Source organism: Lactuca virosa, chromosome 6 (genome assembly GCF_052849685.1).
Source record: "Lactuca virosa cultivar CGN04683 chromosome 6, Lactuca_virosa_CGN04683_v6, whole genome shotgun sequence".
In the NCBI taxonomy this organism is placed as follows: Eukaryota; Viridiplantae; Streptophyta; class Magnoliopsida; order Asterales; family Asteraceae; genus Lactuca; species Lactuca virosa.
In genome coordinates this window covers 258,003,143-258,019,486 of record NC_136431.1, presented here as the reverse complement: position 1 = coordinate 258,019,486, position 16,344 = coordinate 258,003,143, and the positions used below count along the sequence as shown (strand labels likewise).

The 16,344-nt window shown below is 35.7% G+C and overlaps 1 protein-coding gene and 1 non-coding gene across 2 annotated transcripts; one reads left to right on the top strand and one right to left on the bottom strand.

Moving 5' to 3' along the window:
- Nucleotides 1-14,370: 14,370 nt before the first annotated feature.
- On the bottom strand, nucleotides 14,371-14,477 carry LOC145122877 (small nucleolar RNA R71). Its single transcript, XR_013714777.1, has one exon. It is a non-coding gene; the product is annotated as a small nucleolar RNA R71 (small nucleolar RNA).
- A 1,028-nt stretch (nucleotides 14,478-15,505) lies between these two features.
- On the top strand, nucleotides 15,506-15,988 carry LOC145122471 (uncharacterized). The gene has a single exon (XM_079058072.1). The coding sequence runs from the start codon at nucleotides 15,506-15,508 to the stop codon at nucleotides 15,986-15,988; it is 483 nt and encodes a 160-aa protein (XP_078914198.1).
- Nucleotides 15,989-16,344: the final 356 nt, after the last annotated feature.

The following is a 16,344-nucleotide window of genomic DNA, read 5'->3' as shown; positions in this document are numbered from 1 at the left end:
TTGTGTTTCACTTTGCATGTTTTGACTTCCAGAATAACTAAGTCGCTCTTCCTGAATGATTAAGTTATTCAAACCATCCACAGTCGGTCATATGTTGGAAGTAGATATGAATCAAGAATGTCATGGGTTGGTTTGTAGAGGTCCAAGTTGGTGGACAAAGTGGTGCTACAACACTCATGAGTGCTCATAAGTTCTGAGTATTGGATTCAACCCGCGCTCATTTGAATCACTTCATGGATTTTATCACGAGTGATCATGAGACGATAATATCTTATATTCTTCAAACCTAGAAATATGAGTTGTTACTATGAGTTGGTTGTACATTGATTGCACGAAAACGCATTCGGTAACTCGATGTTATAAAGCGTGCCTTTGTGTATGATTCAACAAGTAGTAGAACAAGCCATATGAGTCGAAGTTTATCCATTCCTTTTACCTTCGGGATAAAAGCGATATCTGTGGGCCCCTCGATGATTTAAAGATGATACATGTGAGTGCTTGGCCAAGCCAGGACTGATTTGATTTGTTCAATCAGTCAGTCATCATGAATCGGAAATCGGGAAACAACAAATGGACAGAGAGAATGATTGATAATCCATGTCTCAGTCCATATGATATCTAGAATGGAGGAATATATGATCCTTTATCTAATGGACAAGTCATTGACAAAGGTCAGAGTTCATCGACAAGGTCAGAGTTCGACAGAAGCTTTTGAGAGCTATGATTGCTGATCGGTTCCTGAAGTCATACGCAATAATAGTTTTAGACTTATCCAAGTCGGAGAATGTTGGATTAATGTCTAAGTCCATAACTATAATTGGTAAGACTTGACCCGACCCGGCATGGTCCATTTGGGTTGCATGGCATCATGCATTTGGATAGACTATAATGAGAGAAATAACACTTAAGGTTGGTTAATATATTATAAGTTCTAATATATTAATAAGGTTATTTAATTAGTATTGATCAAGAATTAATTTGGAATTAATTAAGTGATCAAAAGGAGACTAATTAAATATATGGGTTGATTGTGTAAATCATTCATTCTTGTATATGTGGGCTTGTGATCCAAGATTCCTTATGTTGGACTAAGTCCATGGGGTGACCCATGGATACTCCATGGAGGTTAAAATCCATGGAGCATAAGGAATGGGTAAAGTTATGAGTTACATGGTGTAACCCTAATAGCCACCATATAAAAGAATCCCATGGCTCAAGAAATCGTGCACTAATGTGTGAATATGAGGGCTAGACGATTTCAAGGAGTGTTCCATTTCTCTCAAGTCATTCCATGTGCATTTGGTGTTGTGTGAACCATTTGAGGTGTCACACTTGGGGCACTAGGCACTCAAGCTTCATGGAGACAAGCTACATCAAACAAAGGTATGTATTCTATCCATTTGATTACCCAAGTATCAAGTATTGTATGCTAGATAGGGTAATACCTTGGAAAGTTCATAATTGCATGTATAATAGAGAAAACATAGATCCAAGGTATTTAGGGTTTCATGTACACTTAGGAGTGTTAGAATGCTCAAAACCCATCACACTTCATGTAATTGGTCTTAGTTGATCTTTGTTTTATCCAAAACATCACAACTTACCAATTTCAAATGTGCAAGAGTAAGAAACATTTCTACTCCACATGTTATGATGTGTTATAAACCTACTTAAGATTATGTCACTCAAGGTACAATCTTGGAGTATGACTCTAAGACTCGATTTTGGAACGAAGTATGACTCACCTTTTTGATTTAATAATTTCAACAATTCTTGATTCCTCTTCTTAGTCATGAAAGTGCACTAAGGTTTCCTTAGAGGATCAATTGAGATATGGTTCTATAATCATTAGGATGATCATAGAACATGATACTAAAGTTCTTTCCTTTCCTTTCAGATTGGAAAAACTTTTATTTTTCTGCCTGATTGATTCTTCTTATTCGTTCTGCTATACATTGAAACTTTTCAAGGTATTAGAATTACACTTAAACTTGTAAGAATAACCATATTTACTGAACTTTCAGTAAATCATGACGAATATACTTTATCGTCCTTTGTGGTGGACCTGACCAGTACTCATCAATGTGTACTAGATCCTTTCATCTTTCACTTGACTTACATACATATGTAAACAAGGAATTAGTCTTAATTTACCAAGTACCAAGATTTTCATACATCATATGATTCCAGGCTTCTATCTAATTGAAACTTGGGCGATGAGAGTCTTTCCTTAGAAAATTACGACACTACCACAATTGATATAACTAAGAATCAAACCATTTTCAATATTGCTATTAATAGAAACATATAAACAACAATTTTCACAAATGCCATTGCAAGGAAATATAAAATAAAATCAAAAAAAAAATTATTTATAAAAGTGAGAAAAAACTTGTCCTTACAATGCAAATACAAATGAAAACTATGATGTTATCCATTCCTAAGCAATCTATCATAACTCCTAAGCAGCAGCTCAAAAAGTCTGATCATCGAACCATGCGATCGAAATCTATCTCTTCGCGATAAGAATCAACTTACTCTTCTTTCAATCTTCCTTTTCTTCTTTGATCCTACAAAACATCAAAATGCAATCTTATCACATCATGTATTATGAATCTATAAATAGGAACTTAATAGAGTTAGATAATGAACTTACCTGAAGCAGAGTCATACATTTTGACTTTACCACATTTACGATCTTCCAGGTAGTCAGGGCAGCTTCGCTTCCAATGCCTCTTCAAATGGCAGTAGAAACAAGTGGACTCTATGGCATTCACACATGGAACTATCTTAGAACTGGCTTTTCTTTTATGATCAAAACTTTTGACCATGGCCAATTCCTTTCCCTTAGGAGAAGGAATCATTTCTGGATTGCCAATGACATTGCTTTTGTTCAAGGTAGCTTTGGGAAGTAGATCTTCTAATCAATTTTGCTTTACTAGTGCGCCAAATCATTGCTGATTCAGCAACAATTAGCAGATATGTTACATCGATAAGGGTCACGTCATGATCTGTCACATAGCAGTCTTTAACAAACTCACTATATGAATTAGGAAGTGAATGAAGAACCAAGTCAACAGCCAGCTTCCTTGGGAACATGACACCCAACATTCCCTGCCTATCAATATGCAGCTTCATGTCCAAGACGTGAGCACATACAGACTTTCCATCTTCATGTTTGCTTGCCAATAGGGCTTGAGTGATCTTGAACTTTTCAAGTCGACGAACATGTGGGCCAGGGAGAATAATTGGAGGAGGTGGAGGAAGTGAAGAATGATTTCCATTTTCATGATCGAAGCGTGGAATATCATCCTCATGAGGGAAGCTATTTTCAAAAGATTCGGGGAGACCATAATTGTCAGAACTAGACATCTACAAGGGAGAAATTCAAATTAATTGATTTAAGTCCTTAATATAACACCCAAATGAAATATGAAGGCTAGGACCCAACACAATATTTTACAATTCGGAAGAGGGATGCCGTAATCCAATTGCAAAATATTTAAAGGTAGGTAAATGACGATTTACCAATTTCCACCATGAAAAACAAAAGTAAATATTAGGTTTTAAATGAATTGAAATTCCTAGATTCTTTGAGATTCATTGAACTTTTCAATGGCATGTTTAATCTCTATTATTCCCTTCAAGTTTGTGAATGGGATACCGAGGATCACAAACAAGGTGTGAATAACCATGCAAATTAGCTTGGCATTCTCGAAGACATTTATCACCTAATCAATGTGACAGTTAATGACAAACGCTCCATTGATCTATGATAATCTCCAAGCTACCCATTGCCATCCTACATTAGTCCCAAATTAGTGTGCCAGTTAACCACACACGCTCAACTAACGACCAATAAGGTGCAATGTGCAATTTCATGGGTTAGCATCAAATTCACATTTTTCCATAAGTAACTAAGATTGGGAATTTATAAGAGTTTAGTTACTTGTATTTTCATTATACTTATTAATGAGAATGTCGTATCCTACCCGTTCGGCTAATGACCCTCCACTGGTCAAGGGTGTGGTGGGTAAGAATGGATACCCAATGACGGTCATTTTACAGACCGCTTCCTTAAACACCCCTTATAGACCAGCTTCGTGAATGAGGCCTACTAACGGTAAGACTGACTTTTAACTTATACATATAATATATTAGACTTTTAATTTTATATAGTATAAGGGTGTATTTTAAACATTTAAAATACTAGGAGGTTTAATATTTTAAATAAATTAGACTTTTAATTCAACTAAACATTAAACCTTTCTATTATGGATTTATTAATACTCTTTTAATTAATTATCAACAAAGCCATAATTTAAAACCTTTTAATTCAAAATTTAAGTTATGTAACCAAAGAGTTTTCGTATTTAATATTCTACAATTAAAACTTTTTATCAAATTTTAAATTCCAAAACTTGAGGGCAAGTTTTGAAACTTTTCAAAACCTCTTGAATTCCATAACTTAAGGAGTTAATGTTTCATGAATGAGACTTTTCATACTCCATAACTTGAGGACAAGTTATGAAACTCTTCAAGACACATTTAGATCAAATTCAACTAAAAATAATCATATTATTTTTTTTACAATCTACCAATTTGACCTAATTCAACTCATATATCAAGATAAATCCAAATCAAATAATACAAATAATAGGTTTATCATATAAACTAGTAATTATCTTAAAATTTGACAATTTATCTTTAATTAGATGAGGTTAATCACTACCATATCAGAAAAATCAGATTTTATGATATAAAACAGTTCATGGTAATGATCCTAATCCAATTCTGGCCAAAAAACCCAAAAATCTGCCAGCAGACTGTCCAACTCGCCGAGTCTGGCAATGGACTCATTGAGTTCACCCTGATAGAAGGCAAATTTCCATTTTTTTTTCAGCTTTGAACAATTAACCAATGCATCTATATAACAGAAAACACCCATGGCTCTGATACCACTGTTGGGTTGTAGGTACTATAACACTCCTATCGTGCACATACAACCCTAATGCCTTGGATCTAAGTTTTCTCTAATTATACATGCAATTTCATATTATCCAAAGCATATATCCTAGCTAGCATGCAATTGGAGATATACAACATAAAAAAACTAGTTAGATGAATACCTCTTTCATGTAGCTTGTAGAACTTGGCATTTTAAGAGCTTAGCACCTCAAGTTTGATGCCTCAAATGGTTCACAAACACCAAAAGTAAGAGGACTTTAAGAGAGAGGTTATGAAGCTCCAAATTCGGATATGGTTTCATCTATATCACAAGTGCCGATTTTGGGAGTCTAGGGGTTACTTTTATAGTGTGGAATTCCTAGGGTCTAACTTGTAAACCCTAATTCACTTCCTTGGGCATTTAATCCAATAATCCATATGATAAGCCCTTTGGACTTACTCTTCATGGACTCCCACATAGAATTAGTCCACTCTAATCAATATGGATCATTAGCCCAAACTATATGTATTACTGATTTACTTAATCAGTCCCCGTTAATTTAATCGGTCTCTTTTGATCACTAAATTAATTCTTGACCAATACCAATTAAATACTATGATTTCTCAATCAATATATTATTCTTATAATATATTAATAAATCACAAATAACCTCTTTCTCAAATATCCATCCTATCAAATTCCTCTGGTGAAGGCAACCCAAAATGGACCATGCTATTATCGGGTCAAGTACATACCAATTATAGTTATAGGCTTAGACACCTAATCCAACAGCTTGGGGCTTTATTGTGTCATCTGAGAACAAGTGTTTTGGATTAAGGAAAAGTTAATGGGCTTTACGGTAAGGCCCATGGAAGGGTTTGGGCCCAATTTGGAAAATTGGGCCATAAGTGGGCTTTGGTTGATTATTTGGTTTGTGGGCCTTAGTCTTGGACTAAACTAGGTGAGGGGTAAAATTGTTCTTTTTACCCCATATATGGATTATTGGATTTGATTTGGAACCCAAATGTTAATTGAATGTTATTCATGTTTGATAGCTTCGGGGTTCTAGTGGATCTGTAGTCAGAAATTTATTTGTGGGTTCAGCTGTCGAGGTGAGTCTTCTCCCGGTGCTCTTGAGTCGAAGGCCCCAATGCCCTCTCACTAAATTATGTATGTAGGATGCTAGCTGTCTTTGTGACTCTCACATGTTTGTATGTGCATGTGTGGTAGAATAGTTGTATTTATGATGACTAGTTGGGTCTAGCTGTTATTACTGTGTTATGCTGTTTATATGTGATTGAGACTGCTGATAGTCTCCAGGGTTGCTGATAACCCACCGGGTGTGCTGTTAGCCGCTGAGACTGCTGATAGTCCCCCGGGTTGCTGATAATCAATAACTGTCTAGTTGTGTTGTGCTGTATGTGGTATTTTGGGGAACTCACTAAGCCTTGTGCTTACAGTTTATGGTTTATGGTTTCAGGTACTTCCGATTCGAAAGGGAGGGTCCCGGCTTGATCGCAGCGCATACACCTGTGTTTACCGCAACTTGTGATTTTGCGAGTGCAATCATAATTGTTTTATTTTGTAATACTTCTAAATGTTTGAATAAAGGATAAATGAGTGTTTTTATTGTTTTAAAAATGAAATTATTACCTTCGTATTTTAGGTTGTTACAGTAAGATGCCATTTTCAACATTTATTCATGATTTTAGGAGACCTGAACAAAAAAATATACCATATTTATAAAAACATGGCCGTGTACAATTGTATTTCCAAGCACACCGAATTTTCTAACCTTTTCATTTCAGAATCAACGTTCATTTTGTTTCTTATAATATTTCTCATGAACATCCTAAGAGTATGTGTGAGATAAAAGAGCCTAGAACTTCATAGGAAGTTGTGTTTAACCTAATGAAGTATTAGTTTTTATAATCCATCAAGTTGTATCTATGTAAGTGATTATTGATCTTTTCTACTTAAGATGAATTATTGGTAAACTAATATATAATTAAGGTGGGTGCATTACATATGAGTATATATCTCATGTTCTAACATTAGATTTTTATATTATTCAATATTCCACCTTATTATGTGCATGAAATACTTGAAATAATATATGTATTAATGTGTTGCTTTCATGAAATGATTTTGTAAAAGAGTTTCGAAACGAGGATAGTGTTTCTAAATTTCCAGATGAGTTTTGAACATAATCATTTGCATCCAGTCATTATATGGTACTGAGGTCACCAAACAAACAATGAAGACTCACATCGTGGAAATGGTAGAAGAAATAACATCCGACAACCATCTACTTACTGACGATAGCTCGTGAATTCTTCCCAATGATATGGTTGATTTTACGTTCTTCCACCAAAACCACCAATATTGTTGGCCTATAGAAAACTACTCGTAACTTGTTGTTGCGCCTGATATATTAAACTTTTTAGCCCAATTGTGGAGTAGGCCCACTGTTGAGCTCCTCGGTTCGCCTCCTCAATAGCCTCATACACACTTTTCAGACGACCTATAGCCCTACAACACTGCTCCAAAATAAAATGTCCATACAAATGGGTGCAACTAAATATAAAAGTAACGATCTTTGGAGGTTGAAGGGGGTAATTATTTGATGGTCGAACAAAATATCATGCAGGACGAAGTCAAATGCAAGTATTCGGTCTCTGAACCTTCAATGTCAAACACGTATGGTGTAGTCATTCATTATATAAGTAGACAAGGTTTGACGACATGCTTCCTGCTAAGGTTTAGTCCGTGAGACATCCCAAATTTTTTTAATACTTCTATCACTCATGTTCAAGGTGGACATTATATAAATGTTGCTTTTTAGAGAATGTATTCAATGCTTACTATTTTACAACATGGAATAACTACAAATCACAACGTTATGCTAGATGGAAAACCATGTATAATACTCGACTAAATGTCTACATTCTACCAAATGCATCACACAATACTTATAATATAACCACTTGGGTTGTGGTGACTTGGTAAGACATGTAGAAGACGTGGTGGGTAACCCATTGACCTGTGTTCGAATCATGACACTACTCAGCCCCTGTGGCCATAGATGTTCGTCTTTATTGACTCATGGGCATGAGATTCGTAGTGTGGGATTAGTAGGTACACGAAAGGTGACCCAAAAACCCTCATTAGGAAGTTCTCTTTTCAAAAATTTGTAATATTCAAAAAAAAAAATCTAATAGTTAATAAATTAAATTTATGCTTTCGTACTATTATTTATTTTAATATCATTATTAATGTATTTTGAAATAATAATAATAATAATATTATTATTATTATTATGCAAGTAATAATTCTAATATTGTATGATAATAACAATAATAACATAAGAAAATAAATATTCATATAGATTTTGTTCTTATTCATCTTTCTATTCATATAAAATAATAACCTATCATAACTAACTAGGCGGTAGGGGTAGCACATGCTACCCCATATTTTCTACGTACATATAACGTAAATTTGAATTTTGTAGGTCTATATATATGTATATTGGAGGGTGGTGCTTTGGTGAAATTTATTGTGATTCCATATGCTAAATTAAATATCCAATTGAAAAGTAAGTAGCCCACTATATAACGTCCCAAAATATAAGTAAAATTTTCATTTTTAAAATAAAGTAAAATCATATCATTCAATACCAACAATATTCAAAACATGAGTAGCGAGTTTCAATAAATTATTAGAGTGAAATCATAAAAACCAAAAATGTGGAATCTCCGGTGGATGCGATGCAATTAGGCTGGGCTGCTCCCTTTGTTACTAGATTACCTAAAACATTTAAAACTTAAAACTTAAGCACAAAGCTTAGTGAGTTCTCCAAGATACCACATAAAAATCAAATAATTGGCCGTAGCATGAGTCATAAAGACAACAAGCATACAATGACACCCCGTGTCCAATCATAATATAGACTCACCTCACAGTCAAGCAGAAAAAGACCAGAACTCACAAGAAACGTAAAGTTTGGTACTATGAACCACCTAAACATTAAATAAAAGCTCAAATCTTAGCCTATGACCTAAAACCCTAAAGTTTGACCAAAAGTGAAATTAGTTGAAAGTCAACGGTCAACGGTTGACCCACTGCACTGTGGCCAACCCTATAGCCACGCCGTGGTAACTAGATGACATAAATAGACACGACCAAACCCCATCGCCACACCATGGTGAGCGTCCAAAAAAAATTAATGGATTAAGCATTTAACACTTAATCTCTAGAGCTCAAAAGCTTAGATCTAATATCTCCAAAGGTTTTAATGGATAAAGTTTCCAACTTTATCCATTCTCTTGTCTCAAATGCACCCAAACTCTAAACCTTATTCTAAAGTAGACCAAAAAACATGCTTGCCCTTAAGAGGAAGCATGAAAACACATAATTCTTTCATCACTCCAGTCCATTAATCATTTGGGTTACTTAAAAGGTCTTCGAGTTGCTCAAATCTAAGGATATCTAGAAAAGGGGCTCAAAACCACCCAAAAGATACATAAAACTAGATCTAGAAAAACAAAGATCAAGGTTCAAACTTCATACATACAAAGGATCTGATATCTGGTGTAGAAGCAAGATCAAGCTTGGAGCAAAACTCAATTTTCACCAAAATGGAGTTCTTTCTTCTTCAAGCTTCACCAAAACAAGAACAAGAGCTCAAGAATCAAGTATGGGGGCTAGTGTTTGGAAGAATGACGTTCTCAAAGAATAGAGGCTACGAAATGAGGAAAACCTACACGTTATAGCGCTTAAATAGGGCTCAAGACCCGAAGTCTAGGGTTTTGAACCCCAGCCGCCACCGCGCCATGGTGAAGACCCCACTGTGCCGCCACTTATTGACGTGTCACGCGTCGTGATCTGGTCCTTACCGCACCATGGTGCGACAAAACCCCAAAACCTCTACTTAGAAAGATAAAAGACTTATACCTAGAATATGGATGTTACAATTCTTCCTCACCTGAATTTGATTTCATTTTTGAAATCCATATCTGCAAACAACTCTGGATAATTCTTCCGTATTTCCTCCTCCGGCTCCCACGTCCTATCTGAACCCTTACAATCATGCCAATGCACCTTCACTATCCCAATCACTTTGTTATGTAAGGTATTTATGTTTCTTTCCAAAATACCAACTGACATCTCTACATAGTTCAAGAGCTCGTTGACCTAGATATCATCCAAAGGAACAATAGATGTCTCATCTGCTATGCATTTCCTTAACTGAGAGACATGAAAAGTACTGTGAATATGATTGAGCTCCTCCTACATATGCAATCGATAAGCCAACCTACTCATGCGAGCAAGTATCTTGAATGGTCTGATGAACCCAGGGCCCAACTTACTCCTCTTCTAGAAGTGGATGACACCTTTCCAATGTGATATACTCAACAATACCATTTCCCCAACCTAGAATTCTAACTTGGACCATCGCCTGTCAGCATAACTCTTCTGCCGACTCTGTGATGTCAAATCTTTGTCTAACCTACTGTATAAGCTTAGTAATCTTAATCACTACCTCAATGCTCCCCATGACTCTCTGTCCGACCTTGGCCCAACAGACTAGATTCCTACACTTCCTCCTATAGAGTAGCTTAAAAGGAGGCATACCGATAGTAGCATGGAAAACAATTACTGTAGGAGAACTCTAATAGCGGTAAATATATATCCTAGCTCCCACCGAAATCCAAAACACAAGCCCTTAACATGTTCTCCAAGATCTGAATCATCCTCTTACTCTGTTCTTCGGCCTGAGGATTATATGTAGTGCTAAAATGTAACAATGTGCCCAAATCCTCATGAAATCTCATCCAAAACTTGGAAGTAAAACGAACATCCAGATCAGAATTTATTGATACCAATATACCATTTTGGGAAACTACCTCTTTAACATAAATGTCTACAAGCTTCTCTGCAGAGGAACTATCCTATATAGGCACAAAATGGGCGCTCTTGGTTAACCTGTCACCTATCATCCAGATAGTGTCGACACCACAAGAAGTCTTTGGAAGCTTGGTGATAAAATCCATCGAAATTTTTTCCCTCTTCCACATGGGAATCTATAAGGATGAAACTTTACATGAGGCCTTTGGTGCTTGGCCTTGACTATGCAACAAGTCATACATCGGTCCACATACCAAGCTATCTCCCTCTTCATGTAGGGCCACCAGTAACTAAGTCTCAAATCCATGTACATCTTTTTTGCACTAGGATGGATCAAAAACCTAGATTTATGCGCTACCTATAACAACGTTTGTCGAACCCCACTCGAAACTGGGACCCAAAACCGACCACACTTAATAAACAATCCATGTTTATCGGTGATAAAGGTAGGTGATGTTTCTAAACTTAACTACATATTCTAAGCAATATTTAAGTACATTTAGCTATAATTTGGGTATTTATTAAGATATTTGATGCTTATTACGTGTAACGTCTATTTTGTAGCCAAAAAGACATTCTCAAAGGAAAAGGAGCTAATTTGATAAGCTAGAAACTTCGAGGTTAGAATCGTAAATCGAGAGGAAGAAAATAGAAGGAAAATATGCAAAAAAGAAGTTGTCACGTCGTGGTCGAATATATGCCATGACATGGAGGTATGAACCTTCTCGATGAATTTGCAAAGAGGCATGGATCATACGACACAAAACTATCTCCAATGGTGTGGATGTCTATTTTCCACGATGTGGAGGCTATTTTTAAGGAAAATATAAATATCGTATTTCAGGTGAAATTTTGGGAGATGCTAAAATTTTTAGAGACTAAGGACGATCAAATACTTTCTAGAAACCCTTAGAAGACCAGAATTCGACTAGTGATCAAGCATTAGAGAGATCTATGCGAAGAACACAATACATTCATTCGGTTTGCTTAGTTTAAACATGTTAAACCTTGTTTACTTCGTTTTTATGTCTTTTTATGCTCTGATTATGGGCTAATACCCATCTACTTTCATTTGTTGATGATGAACCCTAATACTATGTGTTGATTTTGCTATTTATGGAATTAATATGTTAGATTAGCTTGTGTTTGATAGATCAATAATCCTAGTATGTTAAAGTTGTAATATTTATTGATTTTCCTGCCGGTTTTGTGTAGTTAGATGATAACTCTTATTGCATGAACTTGATATCTAGTTGTTTATGAATTGGTAAAAGCTAGGAATCGTAATGATATGTGCATATTTAATCATATAATTCAGACATATTTTTAAATACTTTTAGCTATAATTATGCTAAATTTAGGAAAAAGGGTGCTTATTATGTTTGAAATATGTTTTGTAGTAGCAAAGACATGATTGGGACAAAAAGGAAGCAAACGAGGAACTGGAAGCAAGAATGAATGAGCTAAAGCAGGAATAAAGAAAAAGAAGACTTGAAGATAGAATACCACGATGTGGCGAATGGAAGATTCCCAATCATTAACGTTGATTTGGAGAATACGGGATTTCGACGAACACCACGACGTGGTGGCAGTTAACCACGTTCCGGTGACTAGCTTTATGGAAACTATAAATATCCAATTATTAGGTCGAATGAAGAGACTTCCAACCGGTTTCTGAGGAGAATTGCGATTAAAAACCACTGGAAACTCAGAAGAAGATCAAGAATCAAGTGGAGCTTAAGATTTGAAGAAGATTTAGAATATTTCTACATAGATCCATTCAGTTTGCTAAATAAACTCATGTCTAGTTTTAATTGCTTGGATTTTGTATGTTTTTCTGCTATCATGAGAGGCTAAAAACCTTATACTTTTGTTTGGTGAAGATGAACCTGATCCTATTGTGTTGATTTCGATTATTGGATGCTTTATATTGATTTTACTTGTGTTTGATATTTAAACCCTAACATGTTTTAGTTCTAGTTTATATTGCTTATTAATAAGATTCTGTGTGATAGTTGATCATTCTAATTGCATGAATTTGTCACCTAGTTGTTTATGATCATTAAATAATTAGAGCTAGGATTTATCACATCTTAGATAAAGTAATTAACTTTAACATGTTAGAGAGCATAATTAATATTAATTTGTGCTTGGTTGCTTAACTTGATCATAGGAAAGTAACTACTATCATTCATAGTCCAATTTGTGTTCATTATCGATTTGGTGTTTAACTTATGATTGATCATTGCATAGTAATTCATAAATTGATAAGTCTAGATATTTGATCATAATAGCTAGTTAAAAAATTGGTAACCAATATATTTTATCCGCTAGAAATTAACCATAGGAGAAGGTGAAATCGGATCTAAGCAGAAGTACTATTTTAATCTTGAAGTCAATTTGTTTTGTTTACTTAATTGTTTAGTTAAGTTCTTCTGATCTTGCAAACTCAGTAAAAACCCCAAATTGAATTTTGTTTCTTAGTTTAATTAGATTTAGTTAGATTAATTAATTAAATTCCATTCTCTGTGTTCGACACCCGACTTACCCAAGCTATTCTATAATTCTACTAGGTACACTACCTATAGGTGCATTAGTTAAGTTAGTTAGGTTATAAATTTTAAAAACAAGTAGGTAATTTTGTGCACATCAAAGTTTTTGGCGCCGTTACCAGGGAACAACTTATTTGATTTATAGTTTAATTGATTTAAGTTACCCGCTCCTTTTTGTGGGGTAAAAACCGCAAAAAGTTACTTTTCTTCATTAATTTTATTTTATTTTTCTTTATGAGAATCAACCACGTTGTGGTTATCTTTGCCAAGTCGCGGTTACTTCTCAGTCAATTTTTACTTTAGTAATATTTATTCCATTTACACATTTTTATTTTGCTTTTCTTTCAGTGATTTATGACCCAAGGATCAAAAAATCCAATAATTCCACCACTTCAAAATCCAGAATCAGCTTTCCACAAGAAGAAGGACAAGAAGGTCGATAGATCAAGTAGAACTTTTCAATCCGACAAATTCGAGCTTTTTGAGAAGACTCCAAGCAAGAATGAAGTAGGATATGTGCCAGAAACATCTACCGATGGAAGTTCAGACGAAGAGATAAAAAGCGAGGTTGAAGAGATGACAGATATCACGAGAATGACCACGAGAGATTACAAGAAGAGGATACGTGAGGATAACGGACCAGGTCTTGTACCACCCGAGATTCCAACTGAAAGAAGTTTTAAGCTCAATGGGCATATTCTATCAATGCTAAAGGACATACTTTTCGTCGGGAAAGAATATGAAGACGCATTCAAGCACATAAATGAAGTAAAGGATATTGCAAACTACTTTAATGTTCCAAACGTGCCACGAGAATTAGTTTTACTTAGGATGCTTCTGGTGACATTTACCGGTGAAGCTAAGGTTTGGCTGAAATCTCTCTCGCCCGGATCCATTACTACTTGGGCCAATCTTCGTGACGCTTTTATTGAGCAATTTAGTCCACCTTTGAAGATCTAAAAGCTAAAGAAGAAAAATGCAATTTTTCAACAAGAAGTCAGAGAATCCTTATATGAGGCGTGGGAAAGATACAAAGGCCTGCTTAGAAGTTGTCCTCAACTTGATCTCAATGTTCAACAAGAAGTGTCCATTTTCTATGATGGTGTGAATATCACAAGAAAGTCAACTTATTGACTCTCAAGGACCAATGCTGAAGAAAGAATCGGCCACGATTAAGAAATTGATTGAAGAATTCGCGAAGCACTCACCCAAATATCATAACCCAAGAAAAGATGTTACTAGAGGTAAATGAGATGGAGGGAAGGGGAACTTAGCTGCAGTTTTGGAAAAATTAGAGAATATGGATCGAAGGATGACAAAAATGGATCAATATATCCATGCAATTTGTGTCGGGTGTGATAATAGTAGCGGGCCACATTTAACGAAGGATTGTGATTTGGATGAGCACGGGAACAAGAAGGCACAAGTGTTTTACTCTAGTGGTGACAAATATGATGAAGATTGGAGAAAGCCGAAAAAAGATTGGTTGCCTTATGAAGAGTACAAGAAGTAAAAGGACAAAAAATTTAGACAAATAGGTCAAGGCTATTACCAAAAAGAACAACCACCACCCGAGAAGAAGATGGATTTTGAGTCAGTACTTCATAGGTTTATGGAAGCCTCTAGAAAAAATGCATGATACTACTGATACTAATGTGAGGAATCATCAAGCTTCCATCAAGAACATAGAGACTCAACTGGGCAACTAACAACACTTGTTAACGAGAGGTTACCACCTAGAAATCCCGGCCCGAAATCACAACCTCATGTAATGGCGATTTTCACTGAAGAAGAAGTTCATTCTGAGCCATTGATGATCCATGAAACAGCTGCTAAAAATCCCAATTCGCATTTGGAAGAAGAGAAGCCCGAATCTAAAAAAGCAAAATATGGATCGCGTTCTTATGATTCACCACAATGTGGTGATCTTACCACGTCATGGTCATTGGCGAATCAAAATTTTTCTACTCTAAATTCGTATCAGCCTCCTTTACTATTCCCATCTAAAGCCCTTGAGCATAAACTGGAGCCGTAACAGAAGAAGTTCATGGAACAAGTGTTATCGCTTTCGATAAATGCTCCATTCCTCCAATCCATGGCCAAGCTTCCTAGGTTTGCCAAGGATGTGATAACTAATCGAAAGGAGTTGGAAAAAGCATCAACCATAGTGCTTAATGAGTTATGTTCAGCTACAATCATCAATGGGTTGCCAATCAAAATGGAAGATTCGGGCCAATTAATTTTGCCTTGTGAATTTGGCAATTTTACTTCTATAAATGCTTTAGCCGATTCGGGGGTAAGCATCAATCTTATGCCATATTATTTCTACAAAAAGCTCGGTCTACCAAGGTTCCAAGACATGAAGATGACACTTAGAATGGCGGATCACTCGATCACTAACCAATGTGGAATCATTGGAGATTTGTTGGTGAAAGTGGGGACATTTATTTTTCCGGTTGACTTTGTGGTTCTAGATATGAAGGAAGACGAAGACCTTCCCATAATTTTAGGAATACCGTTTTTGAGTACACAAGAGCCCTTGTTGACGTTCATGAGTCAAAGCTCACACTTCATGTAGAAGATGAAGAAATTACTTTTGGGATGAATCCTAAAGTAAGTTACGACATGCCAAGAGATGAAGTGCTAAGGATGAATAATTTGTAAGAAGAACACCTTAGTGAGCTAGAAGAGATGGAGAAGATGATGGAAGAAGAGTTAAAAGTTTGGGAGAAGCCTCATGTTGCAAATGTCAAATGTTCTAAACCAAGAGCCTCAATTCCTATGACATTTGAGGTGATCACATTCATTACACCCAAGGCTCAAGTGGAAGAGGCGAGTGATGAAAGAGAAGTTGATTCAAGTGAAGAAGTTGAGATAATTGATGAAGATATGGGTGGGGAATTAGAGAAGCCAACAATAGTCAAGATGGAGCTA